Source organism: Agelaius phoeniceus, chromosome Z (assembly GCF_051311805.1).
Source record: "Agelaius phoeniceus isolate bAgePho1 chromosome Z, bAgePho1.hap1, whole genome shotgun sequence".
NCBI lineage: Eukaryota > Metazoa > Chordata > Aves > Passeriformes > Icteridae > Agelaius > Agelaius phoeniceus.
In genome coordinates, this window is record NC_135303.1 from 86,676,881 (window position 1) to 86,698,392 (window position 21,512).

General features: G+C 38.3%; 1 protein-coding gene across 2 annotated transcripts in view; it reads left to right on the forward strand.

The window, feature by feature from the left end:
• KIAA1328 (KIAA1328 ortholog) overlaps positions 1-21,512 on the forward strand; it is a 176,312-nt gene that overhangs the window by 1,602 nt on the left and 153,198 nt on the right. Inside the window, exons 2-5 of one of the 2 annotated variants that reach the window (XM_054652400.2) lie at positions 2,977-3,012; positions 4,674-4,816; positions 8,604-8,698; positions 16,838-16,953. In XM_054652400.2, coding sequence (XP_054508375.2) covers positions 2,977-3,012; positions 4,674-4,816; positions 8,604-8,698; positions 16,838-16,953 — 390 coding nt within the window. Of the gene's footprint in view, positions 1-2,976; positions 3,013-4,373; positions 4,559-4,673; positions 4,817-8,603; positions 8,699-16,837; positions 16,954-21,512 lie in introns of those variants that run through there. The other variant, XM_077171077.1, reaches the window with a different exon arrangement.

Sequence of the window (21,512 nt, forward strand, 5' to 3'; positions counted from 1 at the left end):
GCACTGGCCTCATGCATCATGATATTCCAAGGAATGAAGTTTTTTCTGACAACCATTTCCATTCTACATGTTTTGGTGAATAGGCAGTGTTTCCTCTGACCTTGAAAAAGTGTAAATTCTTAGAAAAGCAAATGGCACAATTTAAAAATAATGGTAGTGTATGCTTTCAAAAAAAGAGGAGAAATTTGGTAGATTGGTGTAATACATTCGGAAAACTGAAGTTCTCTCCATCCTTTTTGAATTGACTCAGCACAGGAAGGCAGATTGTGTAGGTGAGCTGTACCAGGTGTTGAGCTTCTCCAGTGCCTCTCTCTGCTGTTCACTGAACTTTAGCTGTGGTGGTACACAGCTTTTAATACTACACCTGCCTTACTGGCAGTCTGGGAGGCACGTGGCAGTGGGTTAATGTTAGAAGGTTGATGCTGGTGCTGTCCCCAGTCTGTTACTCTGAGACAAGGACATTGCTTATGAATCAGCCTCTGGGTCATTGTGATTTTCAGTCCAGCTGATTAAGGTAGCCTGCTCTAACGTTGAGTGGTTTTAATACACTGGGCTGCAAAGCTTCACCAGGAGGGTCGTCCTGGTAGCTGGGGGGAGTAATAGCAACAACTTTGACTAGTCTTTGCATCCTGCTACTAGGAGTTTATCCACAACAGCTGGCAGTACCAGAGGCACACTCTGAAAGCAGGATGTTGTTTAGGCAGATCGTTTTATTTCCTATAGCCATGTGTTGACACACAGATTAACCGTATGTCAGTTGAGTAGGAACTGTCTGTGCTGAAGTTTGTTGTTTCCTGATGCAATGTGAGCTGAACATACACTTCTCAGCACCCTGCAGCTTGCTGTTGTGGCTGTGCTGACACAGCTGTTTGGGCTGGGCTGTGATCCAGACTTGGACTTTTGATCCATCTTGGTGCTTTTTGAAAAGGTACGCACAGTGCCTTCCTCGTGGAGTTTGTTCAGCTTCCTCTCCCTGTGCTACGGCCCCACAGTGTGTTCTGGCAGCTGGAGGTGGCAGGCTGCAGCTCACACGTGAGAGAAGAAATGCTCTCAGTGTTTGTAGAGAGAGCTGGCTTTGACTGCAGTACTCACTGAATGTGTTTTTAAACTGGTGTGAGGCTGATGAGTGATAATTGTTTATGAGTGATAAAGTGCATCAACAAGATCATAAGTGAGCCTGTGATCAGGCCCTTCCAGTGTGACAAGTACCAGATGTCTGATGGACAGTGGGTGTTGATTGAAGTTGCTGTCCACAGAGGGAAACTCCTAGTTTTCCTAAGTTCCTCCACTCTGTGGTAATTTACTAAATTAAGTTTTTGAGATGGTGCTCTCAGAATCAAATTTTAGTTAAGGCAAGAGTTTGTATAGGGTCACTGAAATATTTTCACAATTTTACTTTATTATATGAATGCAGCTGCAAAACCTTAAATGCATTTATCTGTTAACAGTAGAGAAGTTAGATAATAGACTAATTAGTAGAAATTTGAGTAGTAGTAGAAATTTGACAATTGAGATAATTGGCCAACCATAGAAGGATGAGGAAAGTAAAGGGGTATAAAAAAAAGTGGAGGAGAATTTTGTGCCCTGGGCTTTTGTTTTCCACTTCAGTATTGCCCTGGTTTCAGCTGGAGTAGGGTTAATTCTTTTCCTTGTACTTGGTATGCTGTGTTTTGCATTTAGCATGAGGATAATTCTGATAACACGCTGATGTTTTGGATGTTGCTCAGCAGTGCTTACCCAAAACCATGGACTTGGGTGACCTGTGCTCTGCCAGCGAGCAGATGCAGAAAGAGCTGGGAGGGATCATGGCCAGGAGCTGGCCAAAGGGAGATTCTGTAACAGAACATCATGTCCAGTACATAAACTGGGGAGTGCTGGCTGGGAGCTGCCAGTTCCTGCTGGGGAAAGGGCTGGGCATTGTTCAGTGAGCAGCTATACTGTGCATCACTTGTTTCTTTCAGGTTTTAATTCTCTCTCCCTCTTCCCTTATGTTGCAGTTATTATTATTGTCCTATTTTATTTTGTTTCAGTTATTAAGCTTTTCTTATCTCTACCCATGAGGTTTACTGTTTCTCTCTGGTCTTCCTCCCCACTTGAGGCTGGGAGGTGGACAGGGAGTGACTGTGTGGTACCGAGTTGCTGGCTGGGATTAAATCACAATTATTTTAGTTATTCATGTGGGAATGACAATCTTTAGGTTCAGCTGAGTGAAACTGCTCCTTGAAGGAAGGCAGTATGATTTACACCCTTCCCTTAGTTATATGGAGTCCTATTTTTAGGCTTTCAAGAGGCAGGGATTCAAGTTCAGTGACTGCTAGCAGTAAGAGTGACTGCTAATAGCACAAATAATATGGTGCCGTGTTCTTTCTGATTTTGAAGTGTTTTCTGTGGTCAAGTAATTTAATAGTTAAACCTCTGGGATATTTGAAAGTTCTTGAAACTTAAAGAAAATGAGTCCTCAAGCTCTTATGATTACTCATCATGTGATGATCAGATGAGAGTGACCAGTTTGAAACCTTTTGCATTTGTCCTCATTTATGTTTCTTAAAATGTATTGCCAAAATAGATTTCATTGCAGTATCAATATACACTGTTTCAGAATTTGCTTTCCCTACACATCAAGATGTTCCATATAAACTGTTCAAATTTAAATAAATATTATTAGTTCATTATCTTAGTAATTGCTCTTGTAACTGGGGCTGGTCCCTGGGATCTTTTGCAAAGGTGACCTCTGAGATAATCTTTACAGGCTGAAAGTTAATGCTCAGTGAAGAAGGAGTAAGGTCTTTTGTTTTAGCAATCTTTGTGGTGATTTTTTCTTAACCAAGTTTTCCTTGCTTTTCTTGCTCCCAGAATGTTGACTGTTTTCTTATCAACAGCTATGCAAAATTAAGACACCAAATACTACTTTTTACAGTCCTGTTTAAAGAGCTAAGCTTTCACTCTTTTTATTTCCTTTAACAAAGCCACATGCAGCTTCTGATGAAGAAGATCCACTGGTACCTGTTTCAGGTATGACCTTCTAATAGACATAAACAAAGGTTTTTTTTTTTCCCTGTGGATGATAAAATTTGCAGTGTCTTTTCAGGTGTGTGGTTTGTGTACATAAGTGTGTGTAAGGTAGAGAGTCATCATAAGTTGTAATGGAACATACATGATTATAGCAGAGGATTTATGCTCTGCTGCTTAGATAAGCATCCTGTATAAGATGAATAGTTCCAGGGGAGTTGTTTCTGTTGCAGGTACAGTGTGGCTTTACCCAATTTATCAGGCAAGCTGAATTTTTAATGTGGTCTCCAAGGAATGTTGAAGCATTAGAGGTGTTAGGTCTTTTGTAAGTTTTGAAAATATCAATTGAAATGAAGATTCATTGTGTACAGATAAAGCAATTATTTTTTTTTATTAGCTCTTTTGACCTTGATTTACTGAGTGCACATTTGTGTACATCGCTGGGGAAAAGATGAATGCTCTTAGTTCCCCTTCAGAATTCTCTTAATTGTTTTCAAACACAGCTCTTAAAGTGACACAAGGTCCTGGAAACGTATCTGGGGATAGTTAACTCTAGACTGAAACTGTGTGTGTCATCCAGCAGTTATAAGTTTTGAGGAATTGTACTCTTCAGGTTTATGGTACCCTTCAAAACTACTGGCCAAACATCTCTGTTGAACTACAAAACACATGGGAGATTTGTAAGCCAGGTGATGATGGATTGTTTTTCTCTGGGCCCTGCAAAGAAAGCAGTGATCCTAAACGATGGAAATTGATTCACTGTGGGAAGTTTTCTACCACTTCTGTGGGAGAGAATTTCAGGACCATTGTTTTCGTTTATGTACGGGCACGGAGATATTAGAGTTTATAATTCAGTTCTTTCACTTGAATTCTGGTACACTTCTGAAATTAATTACCTAAATAATTGTAATTGATCTGCTTGTATGAAGTTAATATTTTTTGTTCAAAACTTTTTTGCATTTCTGAAGAGTCAAAAATTAAACCTTGAGGCAGTACCAAGCAGCTATGGGCTTTAATCTGGTCCTGGGAGTTTTAGTGTTAGTGTCAGTGTTGGCACTTTGTAATTGCAGCATCAGGATTTTCAGTGCTTTCATGTTCTTACCATTCGTAGTGGTGATCTAATTCTAATTATGGCAGGAAGTGTTTGACAGATGAGCTGTGGAGTGTGCACTGCAGTGTTGCCTTACTCATTTGCCTGGTCCTGAAAGGAACAAACAGTCTGAGCATCAGTAGGTTGGCTGTGTAACAGAAAAAGTGGTATTTTATTATATGAGTGGTGCTTTTAACAGCTTTACTGCTGGTTGGTTCTTTACTGTCTTTGGGTATCAAAGCAGAAGCTCAATTTTATGCTTTTGCATCTTACTCAAACACAGTTTATTTGCACTGAATTTTAGTCTGAAGACATAATGTGCGTTTCAGAATTTACAAAATGTTTATTGTGGCTGGATGTGCTTCAGTGCCATGCACCTCTTTTTCTGCTGATGTGTTCATCTTACTGAAATTTTGTATGGAGTGAGAGGCTGGGGGGAACTGCAGACCTATTCCTGAGGTGCTCATTCTTTTCAAAAAAAGAGCTGCTAAGGCAAGGTTGCTTTTGTGGAAGGCAAGAATAAGGCCCCTTTTCACTTTATAATCTGCATGTTCTGCTTGTCTTTCACTTACAGGAGTGTCTACAAAAGGAAATTTAAGAACAAGGTGTTTGCCAAAATATCAAACAGGTCAAACTGAACTGCAGGTGCCTGTAGCTGTTGCTTCTGTTTCCATGGATCCTGATAGAGGTACAGGAGGAGGTCCGACAGGGCAGCAGGTGAGTAAAAGCAAATTTTTCTTTCTCTTAAGAGTGCACATTGTAGAAAAAAAGCTGAAAATTATCAGATTGAAAATGTTTAAACAGTTTTAGAGTATTATTTTTACAGTTTTTTACACTTTTTGCCCACTTTATGTGGTGGCTTTCTAGCAGAAATTATCACCTGAAGAGGACAAAGGCTGAATGTGCTACTTTATGTAAGTGGTGTGTAAGTGGGGCCATGTAAAACAGATTGTTTATATTTCAATGTGTGTATTTGCACAGAGGCAGTGCATGTAACCCTGGGTAGTGCCTAGCCTATACTTTACTAGCTAAACATGCAAGAAGTTTTGTTTATTTTATTCATTTTCATTGCTCTAGTCATCTCATTTAGAAATTACATGAGCAAAAACTCATTTTAGGGACCTTTTTACTATGCCTGCTCATGTTAGAAGGGTAAAATCACTTTTTGTTTTTGATAGTAAAAGTTCAAAATGCATTTGAGCAGTAGAAGTAGCTTTGTCAGTTGATGTCAACTGCTTTGAATTTTGTGGTCTCCTCCTGTGAGACTAGGTGATGTGTTTCTACAGTTCCTTGCATTAGAAATTCCAAAGCAGCGGGGTTTCCTTTGGAAGGTTATTCTGTGTTGTGACAGATGCTGTTTAGAAATCTGTTGAGAGATGCCATTTTTCTAACGTGGTTTGTGTAGTACAATGACTGTGTGAGTCATTTGAGTGCTGTTGAGTCTCTTGCCTAGCAGTCATCTTGGGCCAGCCTGTAAATCACTGGGGTTGGCTTCTTCGTGCTTGCAGGCAGGATCTAAAACCTTTGACTGGTTCTGCATCACTGTTTTATTATCATGCAGTTAGATCTTGTTCTTCATCTAAGATGTCCTTCTCTGCCTTTTGTGTGCTGAGTAACTGCTGTGTGTCAGACATGTAGGTTCAAAACTCTGATGTGAAGACAGATCACACAATTCTTGTTGCTGTGACAGTGTCATTGCCCTTTGAATCCTTCAGCATGACACATGACTTGTTGCTAAACTAGTATTAATTTTTAGGGCTTTTCCTGGACATGTATATTTCCCTCTCTCTGTTTATCGGTACTTGCTTTTAGAGACTGGTATGTACCTCTACTTTGCAAATCATGCTGTTAAGTGGCATGCAGATAAATTCCACAAATAGCCCCCATTATGCAGAGTCTTTATGTAGAAGCATCTCTTCATAAGTATCTACAAGCCTGCTGCCTCACAGATGCCTTCATATGCCACATTAAAATCCGTTTTGTTGAATGGTGCATTGATTGCGTTACTTGTTGTCTAGAGAGTTTTTACTCTTTTTTTTGTGAAAGCCATTGTATAAATGGGTTTTGGTGTACTCTTATTTTAAATATAATGCCTGATACGTGAAATCTTAATTGGTGACTCGTGCTTTTATAGATGAGCTCACAGCTATGTTTCATTTTTGTCTTTTTAACCCTTCTGTTTTTCGCTTGCCTTGCCAAATTCTTATGGAAACTTTGTACTCTGAAGATAAGCTCTGAATACTTGAAACAAACAGAACACATGTTTTTACTCATTATTGAAGAAGAACTTCTTTTGCATGGAATTCTCATCAAAAACACAACTTTCTGCAAAGTGTTGTGTGTATGTCTAGGGAGAGCTGATGGCTTTACTATGGCTTAGAGTCATAGAAGGGTTTGGGTTGAATGGGACCCTAAAGATCATCCAGTCCAACCCTCCTGAAATGAGCAGGGACACCTTCCACAAGTGCAGGCTGCTCAGGGTCTCATCCAGCCTGGCCTGGACATAATTCTGAGTAAAATGCTCTAGGCTGGAGTAGGTGAGCTACTGTAGTACTTTCTATGATCCTGCATGATTTTGTCATGCAGTTATCACCTTCCAAGGTGTGGAGAATATCTTCCCTGTACTGAGTTCCAAAACTGTTTTCTATCCTGAGCTGTGTAGAAAGGACAGAAATCTGGGAAATGGAGAGAGTCTTGGCCTCTACCTCCTTTGTTGTCTTCTTTAGATGGTCAAGCTGTTGCTGTGCATTATTCCACAGCTTCATTTTGATGTGTGTTATGGTACAAGTCTTCCTCTGATAATTTCCTGTGCGCCATCTTTGCATACTTATGGGTGATAGGAAAAACTGATTTTCCTCTTCATCCCACAAAACTTTGTCTGACAGTATGTACATCAGTTTGGGTAGTAGTTTTTGAGATCTTCTGTTAAAATCCCCTTCAGTAATGTGATCAAGCTTCATCCTCTTTTTTGAGGTCTGTAACTTTTCATTTTTCTTAAAGAAGTTTCATCATCTGTCTGCTAAAAAAAAATAGTCACACATTTTTAGCATGTGAAGTGAAATTCCTTCAACCATATTTTTAGTTGAATTCAGTCAAGTTAGACAGTCTCTCTTCATTTGTGAGTGACATATGTTTGGCAAGAAAACTGAAATCAAATGCCCCTTGAAAAGTGCTGAAATTTGCCTTATGAAATTGCTTTCCCCCTCGCCCCTGAGAAAAATACACTGAAGTTAAAATGAAGGATCACACAGGTATAACATGAGTCTGTGTGAAAACATCACCTCTCTTTGCAGTGGACATTATTCTTTACTTGTTTTTAAGATGCTGTTTAATTAGCTAAGAAGGAAAGGGGTCATCTGGTGTAGATCAGCTGCTTTTACTGATAATGAGAAAAGCCCAGTGTTGGCTTTGTATTCTTTTGTGCATTATTGTGTTGACTTGGCCAAACTTCAGGGCATCTGGTGGCATTCTTTTATCTGATCTAAAGCACTGCATGCACTTGGGGGGGTTTGTAAAAGTATAAACTGAAACTCCTTCAGAATGAGTGGCGGTACTGAAACTTGCCAAAATCCTGGACACAACAGCATAGCTCTTATTGCTGCATTTATCTTCGGGTTCCTATTTCGTGCTTACCACTAGCGCTGCAGTACTGAATGCCCGATCACAGGAATTTTGGGTGAATAAAACCAGTTTGGAGGCGTTTCCTGCGTGGAAGCAGCCGAAGTCGGGAATGCCGGGCAGGAGAGTGCCCTCCGGTGGGCACGCCTGGGAAGTGCAGCGGCTCGCTCCCTGCGTTCCCGGGAACGCGTGAAAGATCTGAAGTGCTCAGCCCTGCTACAGCCTTCTTTGACAAGTTTTATTTACTAAAGGAGCATAAACTTAGTAGTATAGTACATATCTAAGGAAAAAAAAAATCATAATATATATATATATTTATTCGTAAATATAGTATATATTTACAAAATAAGCAAATAAACCATTAAAATGAAACAGTAGCTGCATGTGAAGGTGTGTGTGCTTTTCTCTGTATTAGAAAAATGAAATAAGGGATGCCCTCTGCTAACAATATTTTGATGTTTTGTACGCTTTGCTCAGAAATGCTAAGGCAGTGTGTTTTTTTCTTACTCCCTATGTTATGATCCTAATATAATAAAGTTTGAAGTTGGATTTGGATATTGCTGCATTAGATTCCATGAGAACCTACTCCTCTTTATCTAGTATGAATCAAGAAATAGCGAATGTCTTAAAACTTTACCCAGCATGTTTTAGTATTGAAGCTAGCAGCTTGCATTTGAATTACAAATACCTTAAAATAATTCTTCACAATTTGGTAATTTGTTTCATTGAAATGTACTTACAATTTAAATAATATGAATTTTATTCCCAGTTGGAATTGATCTACTTTCAGCTTCTAATTATTAGGTCTTGAAATGCTTTTAATAGCTTATGAAGTATTTGTTTTCTTTTAAACAGTACATTCTAAAATGTAACTTTAAATTTTCAGGGCACTAATGAAGGAGGAATGAAGAGTGCTTCTTTAAAGGATTTGTGTCCTGAGGACAAGAGACGCATTGCGAACTTAATTAAAGAACTTGCCAGGTAAGAAGAAGCATCACCTGAAAATGCATTAAGTTTAAAGAGAGTCGTTTCTCTAATTAACATCAAGCAATGTAGAACTGCTTTAAAAACCTGAATATTTGCACAAGGTAATTTTTCGTGCTGGAAAAAGTATGAAGCAGCCTGGTTGGTTTTTCCTTGCTTTCTGAGCCCCTAAATATATATTTAAAATGGAGGCCAAAATTTCATGACCAGCAGTACTTCTGTAATAACCCAATGACAGGGCTAGGATTTTGTTTGTTGTGTGTATCAAGTGCTACAAATAAACACATTCTGCTTTTGGAAATGACAGACTTTGTTGGTATGAAACTTTGTAGTGCTTATTATTTGGCAGAGGTAAGCTTTTGTATGAAAGGCCATGTTAAAGGTGAGTTGCTCTTCTCGTGGCTGAAACATGTTGGTAATTATTTGCCTATGTAATTTGTACTTAAATAGCTAAACTTCTTCTTGCTTCCCTTAATTTTTTCTGATTCTACCTATTCCTTGAAAGGAGAGGCAGAAATAGTGCAAGTTTCTCAGCTTTAGCAGAAGTCTTTTTCTAAGTTCCATTGCAGTGCTAGTTACAGTCTCAAAGGTAAAGGAGGTAAAAAAGAGTTTGAATTAAAGTGAGGAGATTTTTGTCCTACTCTTTATCCCTAACACCTCAGGATCTCTGGAAATCCTTTTCTTACAGAGTCACTGTAAAAATGAGGAGGAGCACATGGGCCTTTGGTAGGCTTTGCCATATCAGTGGGGGAAGCTCTTGTGAGATGATCCCAGGTCCTTTGGGCTAGAAGTTATTGTTAATAATTACTGTTAATAATTAAATGCTTTTTGACGTAGATCCCTTATGTCTGTGCAATAATTGGCAAGCATTACTTTTCTTTTTTCATTTTATATAGGAAAATATGGAAAATTAGAGAAATTAAGTGACTTGCTCAAGGTCATGCAATAACTCTCTGGTGCAGCTAGGAGTATTTTCTCTCTGATTATCCTTATCCAGTGGACCATTTTACCTGCTAATAATTTTTACTAATACAGGATTTCTTGCCATACAGTATTTTAGTAATTTCTGGAGTTCTTCATGCTTGCAACTCTATTTTATCATGCCTTGTGTTAGAAAATGTATAGTTAAGACTGTCATAAAGAGTAGATTGGTGGGATGCCTGGTTACAAATTGTCAGATGTTGGAGCTATTCGGACACTGTTGCCACTGTTGATATATAGAGGTATATTCTAATATTAAAAAAAGCCTTTTATTACATTGTTCCTCATAATACACTGCTCCCTAGTGAATAGTAGTACAGTAATTCATTCGAGCATGGGATTCTTCTTAAATCTCAGATGCTGTGATTTTTCCCTGAGGACAGTTTGATATTTCTGCCTGACATTTCTTTGAAGAAAAATAGAAGGTGCAGCAACATTAATTTTGAAAAGTAAAATTAGTGGAACACTATTATTTTATACTTAGTTCTCTTTTATTTTTAAACCTAATCATATTTTTATTGGATGTAATTAAAAGTCCTTTGCAGAGTAATAGGGAAGTTGAACTTTAATTCCGCTCACCTCGTCACTTTTTTAAAACTCTCCATAATTTTCATCCTTAGTTGTGCAATGATAGAGAGTTTTTACAAGCAGTAGAACATTCTTTGCTACTTTGGAGAAGAAAAAGGAGCAGCAGAATGTTGAAAGTTTTACAGGAGCACTGTCCTGCAGTAAATACTTGGAATAATAAAGTCTCACTTGGGCTATACCTTGCTCTTCCTTATTTTGCTATAATTTATGAATGGTAGTTGAGGCTAATTCATGCACGTTTGTTGCAGGATGGTAAACAGATACAGTTTGGTCAGTAAGCAGCTGCATGAAAGCTCTTTAAAAGTGGTAAAATTCTGTTTATGTGGAAACCAGTTGCAAAATATGATTGACTCCTGGGGCTTTAATTTCAGCCAGGTCTTGCTTGAGCAGTTCAGGGTAGTGGTCTTCCCCCAGCTTCTGTGACTGCTGAAGGAGAGAGACCTCTCTTGTACTTTTCTTCCCGTTTTTTACGATTTTTTTCCTCCAACTCTCACTCCCACTGCACTTTTGAACATTGAGGGTGCTGGTGCCGTTGCTAATTTGCTGAAGTGTAAGACTTTGTATTGGTATGAGTAAATTCTGATGCTAGCTACATTAATATCATTTTCTCTGGGGTAAAAAAAGAGCTTCTGGGCTGTAAAGATCTCCTGCTGGGGATTCCAGTGGCTGACATCACCTTAGCTGTTCGGAATTTTATGGAATTGGATTTTGAGACAGGGTCTAAAGAAAGGACTCAGCTGTATCCTTTCTAATCCTCCTTTCTAGGCTAAATAATCGTAGTTTTTGATCTGTGCTTCTGCCTGTAAATCTAACCATTATCTTGCCGTTCTTTGAATGTATCCTTTTAAGGTGAAATGAGAGTGGCAGACTGGAGCCAGAGTTTAAAATCCTTGATTGTAGCAAATTCGAGCTTTTTAATTTATTGTGTCAGCAGATTCTTTTAAAATTGCTTTTGTAGAGGAATTTCTGAGAAGAATGAGTCATACCCATGAATGCCAAAGTGCTTTGTGAGTAAGTGGAGTATTCTTGAGTGTGATCAGTCATTATTCTCTGAGACAACCAGTGTGGCACCTTCATGTTTTCAGTTATGTCCTCCTGGTGTGGTGGTGAAAGTGGCACAGTAAGAGCAAATTTTATCTCTCCCTATAAGCAAAGTCCTTTCAAGAGAGGCAAAGAAGACTCTCTCTGAGCTTTTTATTCCTGCAGGCTGCTCCTGGAGCAGTCATCAGCTTATGCAATGAAATGAGCAGTGGCATGGTGAAGACACAGAAAGATGCTTGTGCTCGTACTCGCTGCCAGTGTCAGGACACATTAGCCTCCTCTGAGAAGGAGCAGCACAGGGCCTGCTGGACGTAGCCAGCTGACTGTTGAACACTAAGGATTTGCTAGACACCACACTGAAACTGATTATGAAGTATTCTAGGGTGAAATACTTTGATTTACATGCAGAATTTTAGCGATCTCTCTTTCTTGGCCTTTGGTTAAATGGAGAGGATCATAACTCCTTAGCAGAGAGAGTGAATGTATGTATGTTTGCAAGATTCACTTCACTCCTAACTGGTGTATAGCCATAGTTCTGTGACTTTGGGGCTCCTGGTATGGCAGGTACATCATAAATACTTCTTCCCTGATCACAAATGCCTGTACAGCTCACATATGGAGTTTGTCTTTTGAGTGAACAGAAGCATTGACTAAGTGATGTAGAGTGGTTTATGAAAGTTTAAATTTTGTTTTTAGTGGCAAAAATTGGTACCTAACTACTTTGCATTCTTTCTTTGAAAAAGATAAACTTGGAGAAAGCTGGCTTCCTGTTGTCTTTGCAAACAAATCTTCAAAAGCACTTTTGGTAGAAAGGTATCATAATGCCCTTCTGCACCCATGGGAAGAAGAGATTTCTCTTTCCAAATGAGATACAAGATGGTTTTTGCTATTATATTTGTGTTCTGGCTAAGTTCACTGGCATGCCCAGAATGACTTGTAACTGGCAGCTACTAAAACAGCCTTCAGACAGCCTGCTATCCCTTATTGAGAAAATGCTTCCCTCATCCCAACTCTCTGGATTCCGAAACCCTTTGTAGGGTGCTAGCAGTTTGGGATACTAGTCTTTTCTACTGTCTTTGATATGAAGCTGAAATTGACCAACTGAAATTGAAATTTTCTAACAAAAGGTGAAAATGGGTGTCAAAGCAGAATACTAATTTGGTTACAGAACTGGAAGCCATTGAAGAGGTTTCAGTAAAGCCATTATAGTGAATATTTGCTGTTTTTCTTCCAGTCCTTAAGATCTTTGAAGGAAAACTTGCCTGTGGTTTGTATTACAAATTTTGTGTGTTTGGCCTCTTGTGTTGCCTTCTCTCCTGGGTTACACTACTTAATATTTAACCAAATTGTTACCTGGCTTTAAAATCAAAATCTTTTATCTTTTTTTGTGTGTTACTTTAGGGGCAATTTTGTGCTGCAGTTTTCTTAATTGGTCAGCAGTGAGACTGCAAATGAGATATCCCTAAGCTTGCCTGGAAATTACTTTGTGTTGATAGGTAAAGCATGCCCAGGATTATTGTATCACCAATCACACTTTCTGTGCTTAAAAAGTCATTTGTAGCTATAAATTCATGCTGTGAAATCTAGTTTTGTATTTTACAGGTTGCATATCATAAAATTTATCCATTGTGTAGCAATTTCAATTAGGTTTTGGGCGCATAGCAGTTTTTTTTTAATTATTTTTTTCTAATGTGTACAAACTGCATATGATGCTTAAGTAGAATGTATCAGATTTGTGAACCCTGATCCTTGGACGAAAATTCTGTTTCTTTCTTTCCTTCCCCTCTCCCCCTCACCCTGCCCTCCATGGTGGTCTGCCCTGTTCCAGGTGCCATTATTTGCCTGGAATTTAAAACCTGTAGTTTTCAAGAATGGTCGCCATAGCTTTTTAATCTTTGCTAGCTAGTTGACAGACTAATACCAGATTGGTGTTTATTAGAAGACAAGTGTTCCCAAGGAGTGTTGGACTGATCAGTGAAGTTCCCAGTGTCTATGTATCTATTTTTTGTTTAGTTTTCCTTCCGTTTTAACTAGCTGAGCTGCAATGTTCTTACTGCATTTCAGATTTTTTTTTGGTAAAAGCTCATTTTTTAAAAATTTAAAAAATAGGAGATGCTGTTTTTAATTTGCTTTTCCAGCTCTGCCTTCAGTCAGAAAGAGCTGAGTTCTGTCCCTAGTGTAGTGTTGATGTGAGTATTATCATGGCTCTTTCTTGTGCATGTCAGTTTTTCATTAAACAAATAAAACTTGGAAGTGCTGTTGACTTGTGCAGTGCTTCAAAAATTCCACCTGGAGAGCATCAGTCCTGCTTACTCAGTGGAATGAGTCAGTGTCATCAGCAAACTCCTTGATCAATTCCTTCTTTAGATTAGACAGAAATACTAGTATCAGCAGTGGACCTTGGAGCACACAATAATAATTGGAACTGGTGAACTAAGAATTAATTTTAACACTAAGGTGGATGCCCTAGGAGGGGCATCAATATATTTGCATTACGAGTTTTTCGAAAGAGGCTCCTGCAAAATAAAATTATTTATTTAAATGCATTTAGAATTATGTAGGCTTTGAACTGTTGAATTTAAAGCAAATCTTGAACAAAGATGGTGCACGTCCTAGGGCACAAGGTAGGTGAATGTGAATTGAATGCAAGAAAATGTTGCAGACACTGAATGGAAGGAATAGTTCCACTGATTCATCATCTTTGCTCTCTGCTGTCAGTTGTCTGTTTGATCCTGGAAGCAAGAGCAATGGAGCTGGATACCAGCATATTGCTCAGTGGAGCAGTTGAGCTCTTTGTAGTTGTGCCTTCGTTCTTTCACTGCTCTTTTCTGACCTAAGTGGGTGAACAGGGGGTGAAAATACTTTTGAGGAGCATTATATGAGCCTTGTAATGTTTTTGTACAGCATCAGTGAAGTCTTCCATACTTCTGCTAAAAATCATATGTTCTTTACTGCCAGAAGGCAAAGAAATAAGTTTAATAAAAAACGCAGCAACTCACTGAGCTATTTATAGGAAGTGACATAAATCCAGCATAATCTGATGAGATTCTTGTATTCCTTTTCTCTAACTTCCTTTTGCCACCTCCTGTGAGTAACCGTCTTTTGTATCTTGCCTGCCCTTTATGGGCTGTCTCCTGCTTTGTGATACATAAACACATACTGCCACATTTCTTCTGAGATCACTTACTGTTCTCAGTCATTTACTGTGTAAGATATGTGGCACAATATATTCATGTGTCTGGGAGTGTGACAGCTTGCTGTGATATGTGTTAAATACAAACACAGCACGTGAATGTGATGCACACTGATATAAGCAACAAATCACAGAATCTAGAGATGAGTAAAGCCAGCTACATTTTGTCTGATTTTTCTAGTGCTCTCTTCTTTCATGCGTTTTTTCTTATACTGTTGTTCAATTTTTGTGTTATTGGGTGCCAGCATAGCCCAGCGTTTGTTGCCCCAAACCCTTTTCTCATGCAGCATCACTCCTACAAATTACTGACCAAGCTTCCTTCCTTTCATAGAATCCTAGAGGTGGTACTTGTTCTCTCTTCCCAGTTGCCTGTCCTGCTTTTGTTCCATTCCTGTCTTTGATCCACATGGTCATTGTGTTCTTCATTGTGGTTTTCTAATTAACTTTTTTTGGTTTTGCATCTGTCACTGATAATGTGAAGGAAGGTCATTTGTGCTGTAGTTATTTAGGTGGCTGCACTGGACTCAGAGGAAGCAAATGGGCCATGGTTGGATATGAGAGTCTCTATCTGCAGCTTGTGGCAAATGTGCTGTGGCTGTTACTGCAAGGAAGTGTGGTGGGAGTTCCTCAACAGTTTGTTGCCTGCTTAGCTAATGAGTGCAGAAGTGTTGGTGTGGGTCCAGAATTTATACAGGTAGTTTCTGTTTCTTTAATGCTATGTGCAAAACCCTTTTACAGCCTGTGAGTGGAGGGGAAGGGGCCAAGGAACAGGTAGAACTCATCACACCTTCCCAGACTGGGCCCAAGGTTGTAAGTGAGACCTTGTGCATTTGACTAGTGAAATACTTTTATGCTTAATCCGTGTCTTTTTTTTTCCCCCTGTACATTAGAAACTTTACAATTAATAATTTGATCCAAGCTTTCAAACTGCCCTAATTTAAAGAATTTGATTATCCGGTATCTGTTGTCTGTCTCCCTCTAGGTTTGTAGAGAAAAACTGTGAGTTTCAGTATTATTATTTCCAACTTCATGCAGTCTGCTTGAGCTGATATGGGAGGGCTGTGGGTTGATCTTGGAGTTGGGGAATACTGCTTGCCCATAATTCACTCCAGGGGAGTGACCCAGTTGTGGTATTTATGACTTCTCCACTGGAAGATCAAAACAAATCTGTGCCCTCTTAAGGGGAACAGTGATACCAAATGTATGGCTCAGTCCTTGAACGAAACATTCTGTTCAGAATATTAGTCTAATGGGATGAGTACAAGGCTTAGTCTAATACTTACATATATATATATATATATATCTATCTATACACTTCATTTTTCCCCTCCTCCTTCCTCTTCCTATAAGATTGTTCCACTTTAAGGAAGTTAAAATTGGAGTTTTCTAAAAGTTGTATTGCTTTGGTCTCCTGTCACCTGGGTTGTGGCAGCTGTTTTATCATCATAAAAGACTGAACTTTAAGAGCCTTCAGCAACAGAAATTGCCTAAGTGCAGAGCAATAATATTTATTAGTCTAAGCTCATTACTTAATATTTTTGTGGAGCTTTTATGGAACCATGATTTCCAAGCCACGTTTTTTAGCACAGTTACAGGATCATCTATGCATAATGATCTTCTTGCCTACGTGATACCAGAATAATTGTTTTTATAGCCTGCTCTTGAGGTGCAGAATAAATGATCATTGTAAGCCTTTCTCCCATTGTCATCCTTTAATCTTGATCCAATTATTTACACTGAGCAGCAAGATACAGGGTGCCATGCCCCAGACAGAAAGGAAAATTTACGCCTGCAGCTTGATATTTGAAAATCCTCAGAGAAGAACAAACAGTTTTGTTTGGAGAAAGCTAACAAGAAAAATGATTCTTTCTTGAACTTGTATTTGACCAGTAAAGGTGAAAGAAGGATTAGTTTATAGATTAAGAAACAGAAAAATTTTCCAGAATTTTCTTCTGTCATGTCATCTGAGCTCTTCTGTCTGAGTTTTCTGTCTTCATGTCCTAGGTTTGAAAGTATCCCAGTGCATCTTCATTATGGCTGCAGAGAATCAGACTGGGCAAACCTAATTGTGGGTTCAGGCCCTAACTTTGTCCTCCATGCTGCCCATTAATGTGCATGTACTCTACTGAGACCAGTGTTTCTGGAAAAAAAAAAGAGATGTATTGCATCAAGTTGTACGCACCTTCCTGTGTAATATATTATAAACATTGTGAGGAACTAACCTGCTTAAGGGTGGAGAGGATGTTATCCATTTACCTGCAAAGTGGTGGAGGAGTTGGAAGTCAGGCACTGTGGTTATGGCATATATTTTATTTTTCTCAAATTCTTTTCAGGGTAAGTGAAGAAAAAGAGGTGACGGAAGAACGGCTGAAAGCTGAACAGGAATCCTTTGAGAAGAAGATCAGACAGCTAGAGGAGCAGAATGAACTTATCATCAAGGAAAGGGAAGATATCCTTTAAAAATATGTGCAATGGCTCACTGAAATAAAAAGTGAAGTACAGAGAAATAATTGTTCTAATTTATGGCATAAAATAAATCTGCATGTGCTGCCATTCAAAAGCAATCAGAGAGATGACTTGTCAGCATGTGACACTGGTTCATTTGAGCTTAAACTGCCATCCAGCTGTTCCTATGATGTTGTTTTGCTATGAAATAGATATTTGTCAACTAAAAAATGACAATAAGGAATTTACACATTAAAATATGATTATAGATATTTTTTTAAAATTCTGTTAGGTGGTCATAATTTAGTTCTAAAACTTGCATGGTATTCCGTTTCTCTCCATATCCAGAGAAAGGGAATCTACACTAAATGGATACAAATTAAATATATGTACTAGGAGGTTTAGCTAACTTGGGCTTTTTGTTTGGTGTAGGGTTTGTTTGTATATAAAAAAGTTAGATTCTCTTTTCTTGCTGAATGTGGCTTGCATTTCTTTAAGCTGCATATGCTTAGTCCCAATCCTGGAATATCACATGCAAAGTCACTATTGCAGGAATTGATATTTTTCTTTCTGAGGTGTGACAGACCTTTACAAAATTCTCTTGTACATTTTTCTTCCAAATCTCTGATATTGATGCTTTGTTGTTAAATTCCTCAGAGGGCTAAGGATTGGCTGCAGTGGGATAGGGAAGAGACAGGACTGCAACTACAGGAAAAGCAAATAGTGTGTGATTCATTGGGAGCTGCATTGCTGATGGAGGGTAGTAATGTTGTTTTAAAAAGCATGATGGAGCCCAGTATGCAGTACCGTTTTCAGTCTTGAGCCATCCCTTGTTCAAGTTAAAAGCAAAGTTAGTGACAAAAAGAGGCTGTTCAAGCTATTGGCCGGTGTTGAAACAGAAATAGAGAAAATTCAGAAATTTAAGCATGAATTTGGAGGAGGGTTCTTGAAAATTCTGGCAGTCCTATTTCACAGTTTAGCACTGGAGGTGTAGTGAAAACAATGCTTCTTTATGATGGAACTTGCTTAGCTTAGGGAAGACATTCAGTGATGTGTGGTCTCTGTGAGGAGAGCATTGCCCTGATGACTTAGAACATCCCTTGTAGCACAGTGGCACTTACTGTGTCTGTTTGTCCTAAATGATATACACATCAACAAACTTAGCTGTTTGTGAACTGTTGCTGGAAAATATTAGATCTGAGGTATTTCAAGAGCCATTAGATGTGACAAAAGCTCTTTGACACTGACTTCACTGAAGCCAGTATTTTGTTGTATATTGAGTCTTGTGTGTTCAGTCAGCTCATGAATGTGGGTGGGATGCATGTTCCTGATTTTTTTGTTGTTTATCCACACAAAGATTTCACTAGTTCACATGAAGTTTCTGTGGCTAGTGGAAAGTAGACATGCTTGCTTTTTCGTTCTGTTGTTTGGGGTTTTTTTCCCTTTCCTTTTGTTTCTTTAGCAGAAATAGATTGCACAAGCATGAATACTTTTCCAGAAGTCTGGTAGACATGGCAGAAGGTTAATGCATGCAATTTTACACTTCATAAAACTCTGTAAAACCTAGATATATAAAACAAGGTTATAATTTAAAACAATGTAATTTTAACTGCTGCAATACTTGCCTATCATACATGAATGATTCAAGATCTTCAGTGTAACTCTGATCACTTAATTTTTTAAAGCTTGTTGCAGAGACAAGGAATAGTACAAATGACTTGCCGAGGCTGAATACAGATTATGGCTGTTTCAAGTACAGCAACTTGAAATTCCTTAATTTCTTCTGGATTATAGTGTCCAGTTGCAAATAAGATATCAGGGATATAATACCATAAAAAAAAAACTTGAAGCCTGTTAAAATCAATTTTATCTTTTTTTTTTTTTTGCCCACATAGTGAATTTATTCCCTATAAGATAACTTTCTTTACTGCAGTATTTAAAAGTACCCTGCAGTAATAAATTGGTGCTTCTGATATAAATGCAGCTATCCAGCAAAGTGCAATTTCAGCCTGGTAAGGGTTTAGTTCACTTAGCAGGGACTGTGTGGGTTGTTTTCAGCTACACATGTTTTTGTTGTTTTGTTTTTTCCTTTGAGATTCTTGGAGGAGAAATACTGTTTGGTGCTTGAAATCCCTATTTTGAGGAAAATCCATCCTTATTTTGTTGTGGTTGATTTTTTTTACCACTGGGAAGCTGTGAAGACCTCTCTGTTCAAATTTGCTGCTCATGAACTGTGAAGCTTTGGGGAGAAGGGAGATGGGTGGGTATGCAAAGATCTCACTGCAAAACTTTGAGTAACTTATCAGCATTTAGAAAATAGCATGGGCTATTTTCTTTGGGCTGTCTGCAGCCCAAGCTCACATTTACTGTGGAACTGCCCAGTGCTGTCTGGGTAGGGAGCAACAAATAAAATTTCATGCAGATTTAGAAGTCAATTCTACCCTTCCTTGGCAGGTGAAACTTTGAAAATGGAGTATTTAGTATTAGGGCTTGCTGTTAATGGAGAACAAGAGTGATGAGCATACTGTGAACCATAAATAGTCCAGCCTATTGCCAGGGTTGCCAAATACTTAGTATTGTATTACAATACTAAGTATTTGGCAATTATCCCAGAATTAAGGAAAATTAGGGATTTCAAGTAGTCAGTTGGTCTACACCTTCTTCCTAAAGAAGTATTAAGGCCTATCATATTATTGTATAATTTGGTCAAAAGTAGTTGTTCTGGCTTGGTTTATCTCATGACATTTACATTTCAGACTGACTTCTTTGAAAAGAAATGTGATCTGAAGTGTTTAAAAAAAAAGTTCCAAAACCAAAAGAGGATCAAAGCTTTGTTTTGTTTGTATTAAACTCCTTTGCTTATAATAAACTGGAAAGTTCTGCTGCTGCTGTTAGAAGATGTGGCACTTAGTGGTGTTTAGGGACACATGCTGGGATGACAGCTCTTGGTGTTCTTACTAAAATTTGCCCAATTGGACTGACCTGGATAATCCAGTAAAAGCTGCTCACATTCTCTTGATGCCCTCCCTGGTGAAAGCATCCTACAACTCTGAAGATAATAAAGTGGTGGGGAAAAATATCACTTTCTGAAAGTGAAGTGTGTGTAAAAGATAAAGAGGCAAAATGTAAATGGCGTGTGTGTTGGGAAAGTGAGATCTAGAACATGAGATCTGGAAAGAAAGACTTGGGAAAGGAGGTTGGGCGTGACTGATGTGAAAGCAGCAAAAGCCTGTGACTGATGGGTTCAGAAGTGTCTGGGATAAGCAGCTAGGGTTAATAAGAACCAAGGTGGCGGCAGGTGACCTTGGATCAGTCAGACAATTTTAAGACAACTGATGCAAGCAGGGATGTGTCTGTTTAGGGTGTTCAAGCACCCTCTGAACTTTTGAAATAGAATTTGGGATTAAGTTCATGCGAGAATTGCCATGTATCACCTCCTGTGGTGTCTTCTACAGGATCTACTCTTGGTATTGGTGTTCTCTTTGCTGCTGTATGGTGACTAAGCTGCTTCTAGTGGCAGTCTAGATTCTGGAATTGGCTTTGGAGTGTGTGACTTGCAACTTCCTTGTTCTTATTTGTGTTATTTCATTTGCATTTCCACAGTAAGGGGTGAGCATTGTGCACCATGTTATGCACTTAGACTACTTGTGCTGCATCTTTTTCCTCTTTTGCTAGGAGCTGCTAATAGAAAAGCTTTTGGCTTTCCTTTTTTTGTCCCTGATGTATTTTCAGGCACCTATTATTAATTTAGGTCCCAAATATAATTTAATTTAACAATCAGGAAAATATCCTTTGTAAGATGTCCCAATACTGTCATGATATATGTCTTAGGAAAAAAAATATAATGAGATTATTAAGAAACAAATACTACTGATACTTCATAGCTTAAAAAATTATGTTGTGGTCTTTAGCTTTTCTTGTTATCATCATTGGGGATTTTTTTCATGTAAATTTGATGCGGTTGCATAAATGAAGAAGAAAAAGCAGCTATAACATTTCTGTAAAGACTTACTAATAGGTGAAGAGGAAACTTACTAAAAAATTTTAAGAATTGGTTATTGAATTCTAAGCTCTGTTTAAATTATTATTATTATATAGACAAGGAATAGGCAGATAAAGGAAAGAAGAGATTCTGTTTATTACAAACTTTTTTCTTTTTTGTAGATTTAAACTAGTCACCTGTACTATGCTACTGTTTTGGTTTATATTTAGAATGCACCTTTTTGTTGGAATTATTTTCTGACTGAACATAGACTTACAAAGTGGTTTGACCTTGAAATATCATCTAGTCCAAGCCCTGGACAGGGACACCTCCCAGTAGACCACATTCTGAAGACCCAGTCAAATTCATGCAACAAATCCTGTATGATTTACTTGGTTAGTCTTAAAATTGATCACAGACTCTGTTTACATATGTCCTTAATATTATAGAACTACTTAATTAGTTGGTTTTGCATGCAGTTAACATGAATATTAATTTAACTAAAACAGTTCATTTGCTTATAGTGTTAGTGAGACATAGAATATTAATTTGCTGGAAGAATAATGAGCTTTATAACTATT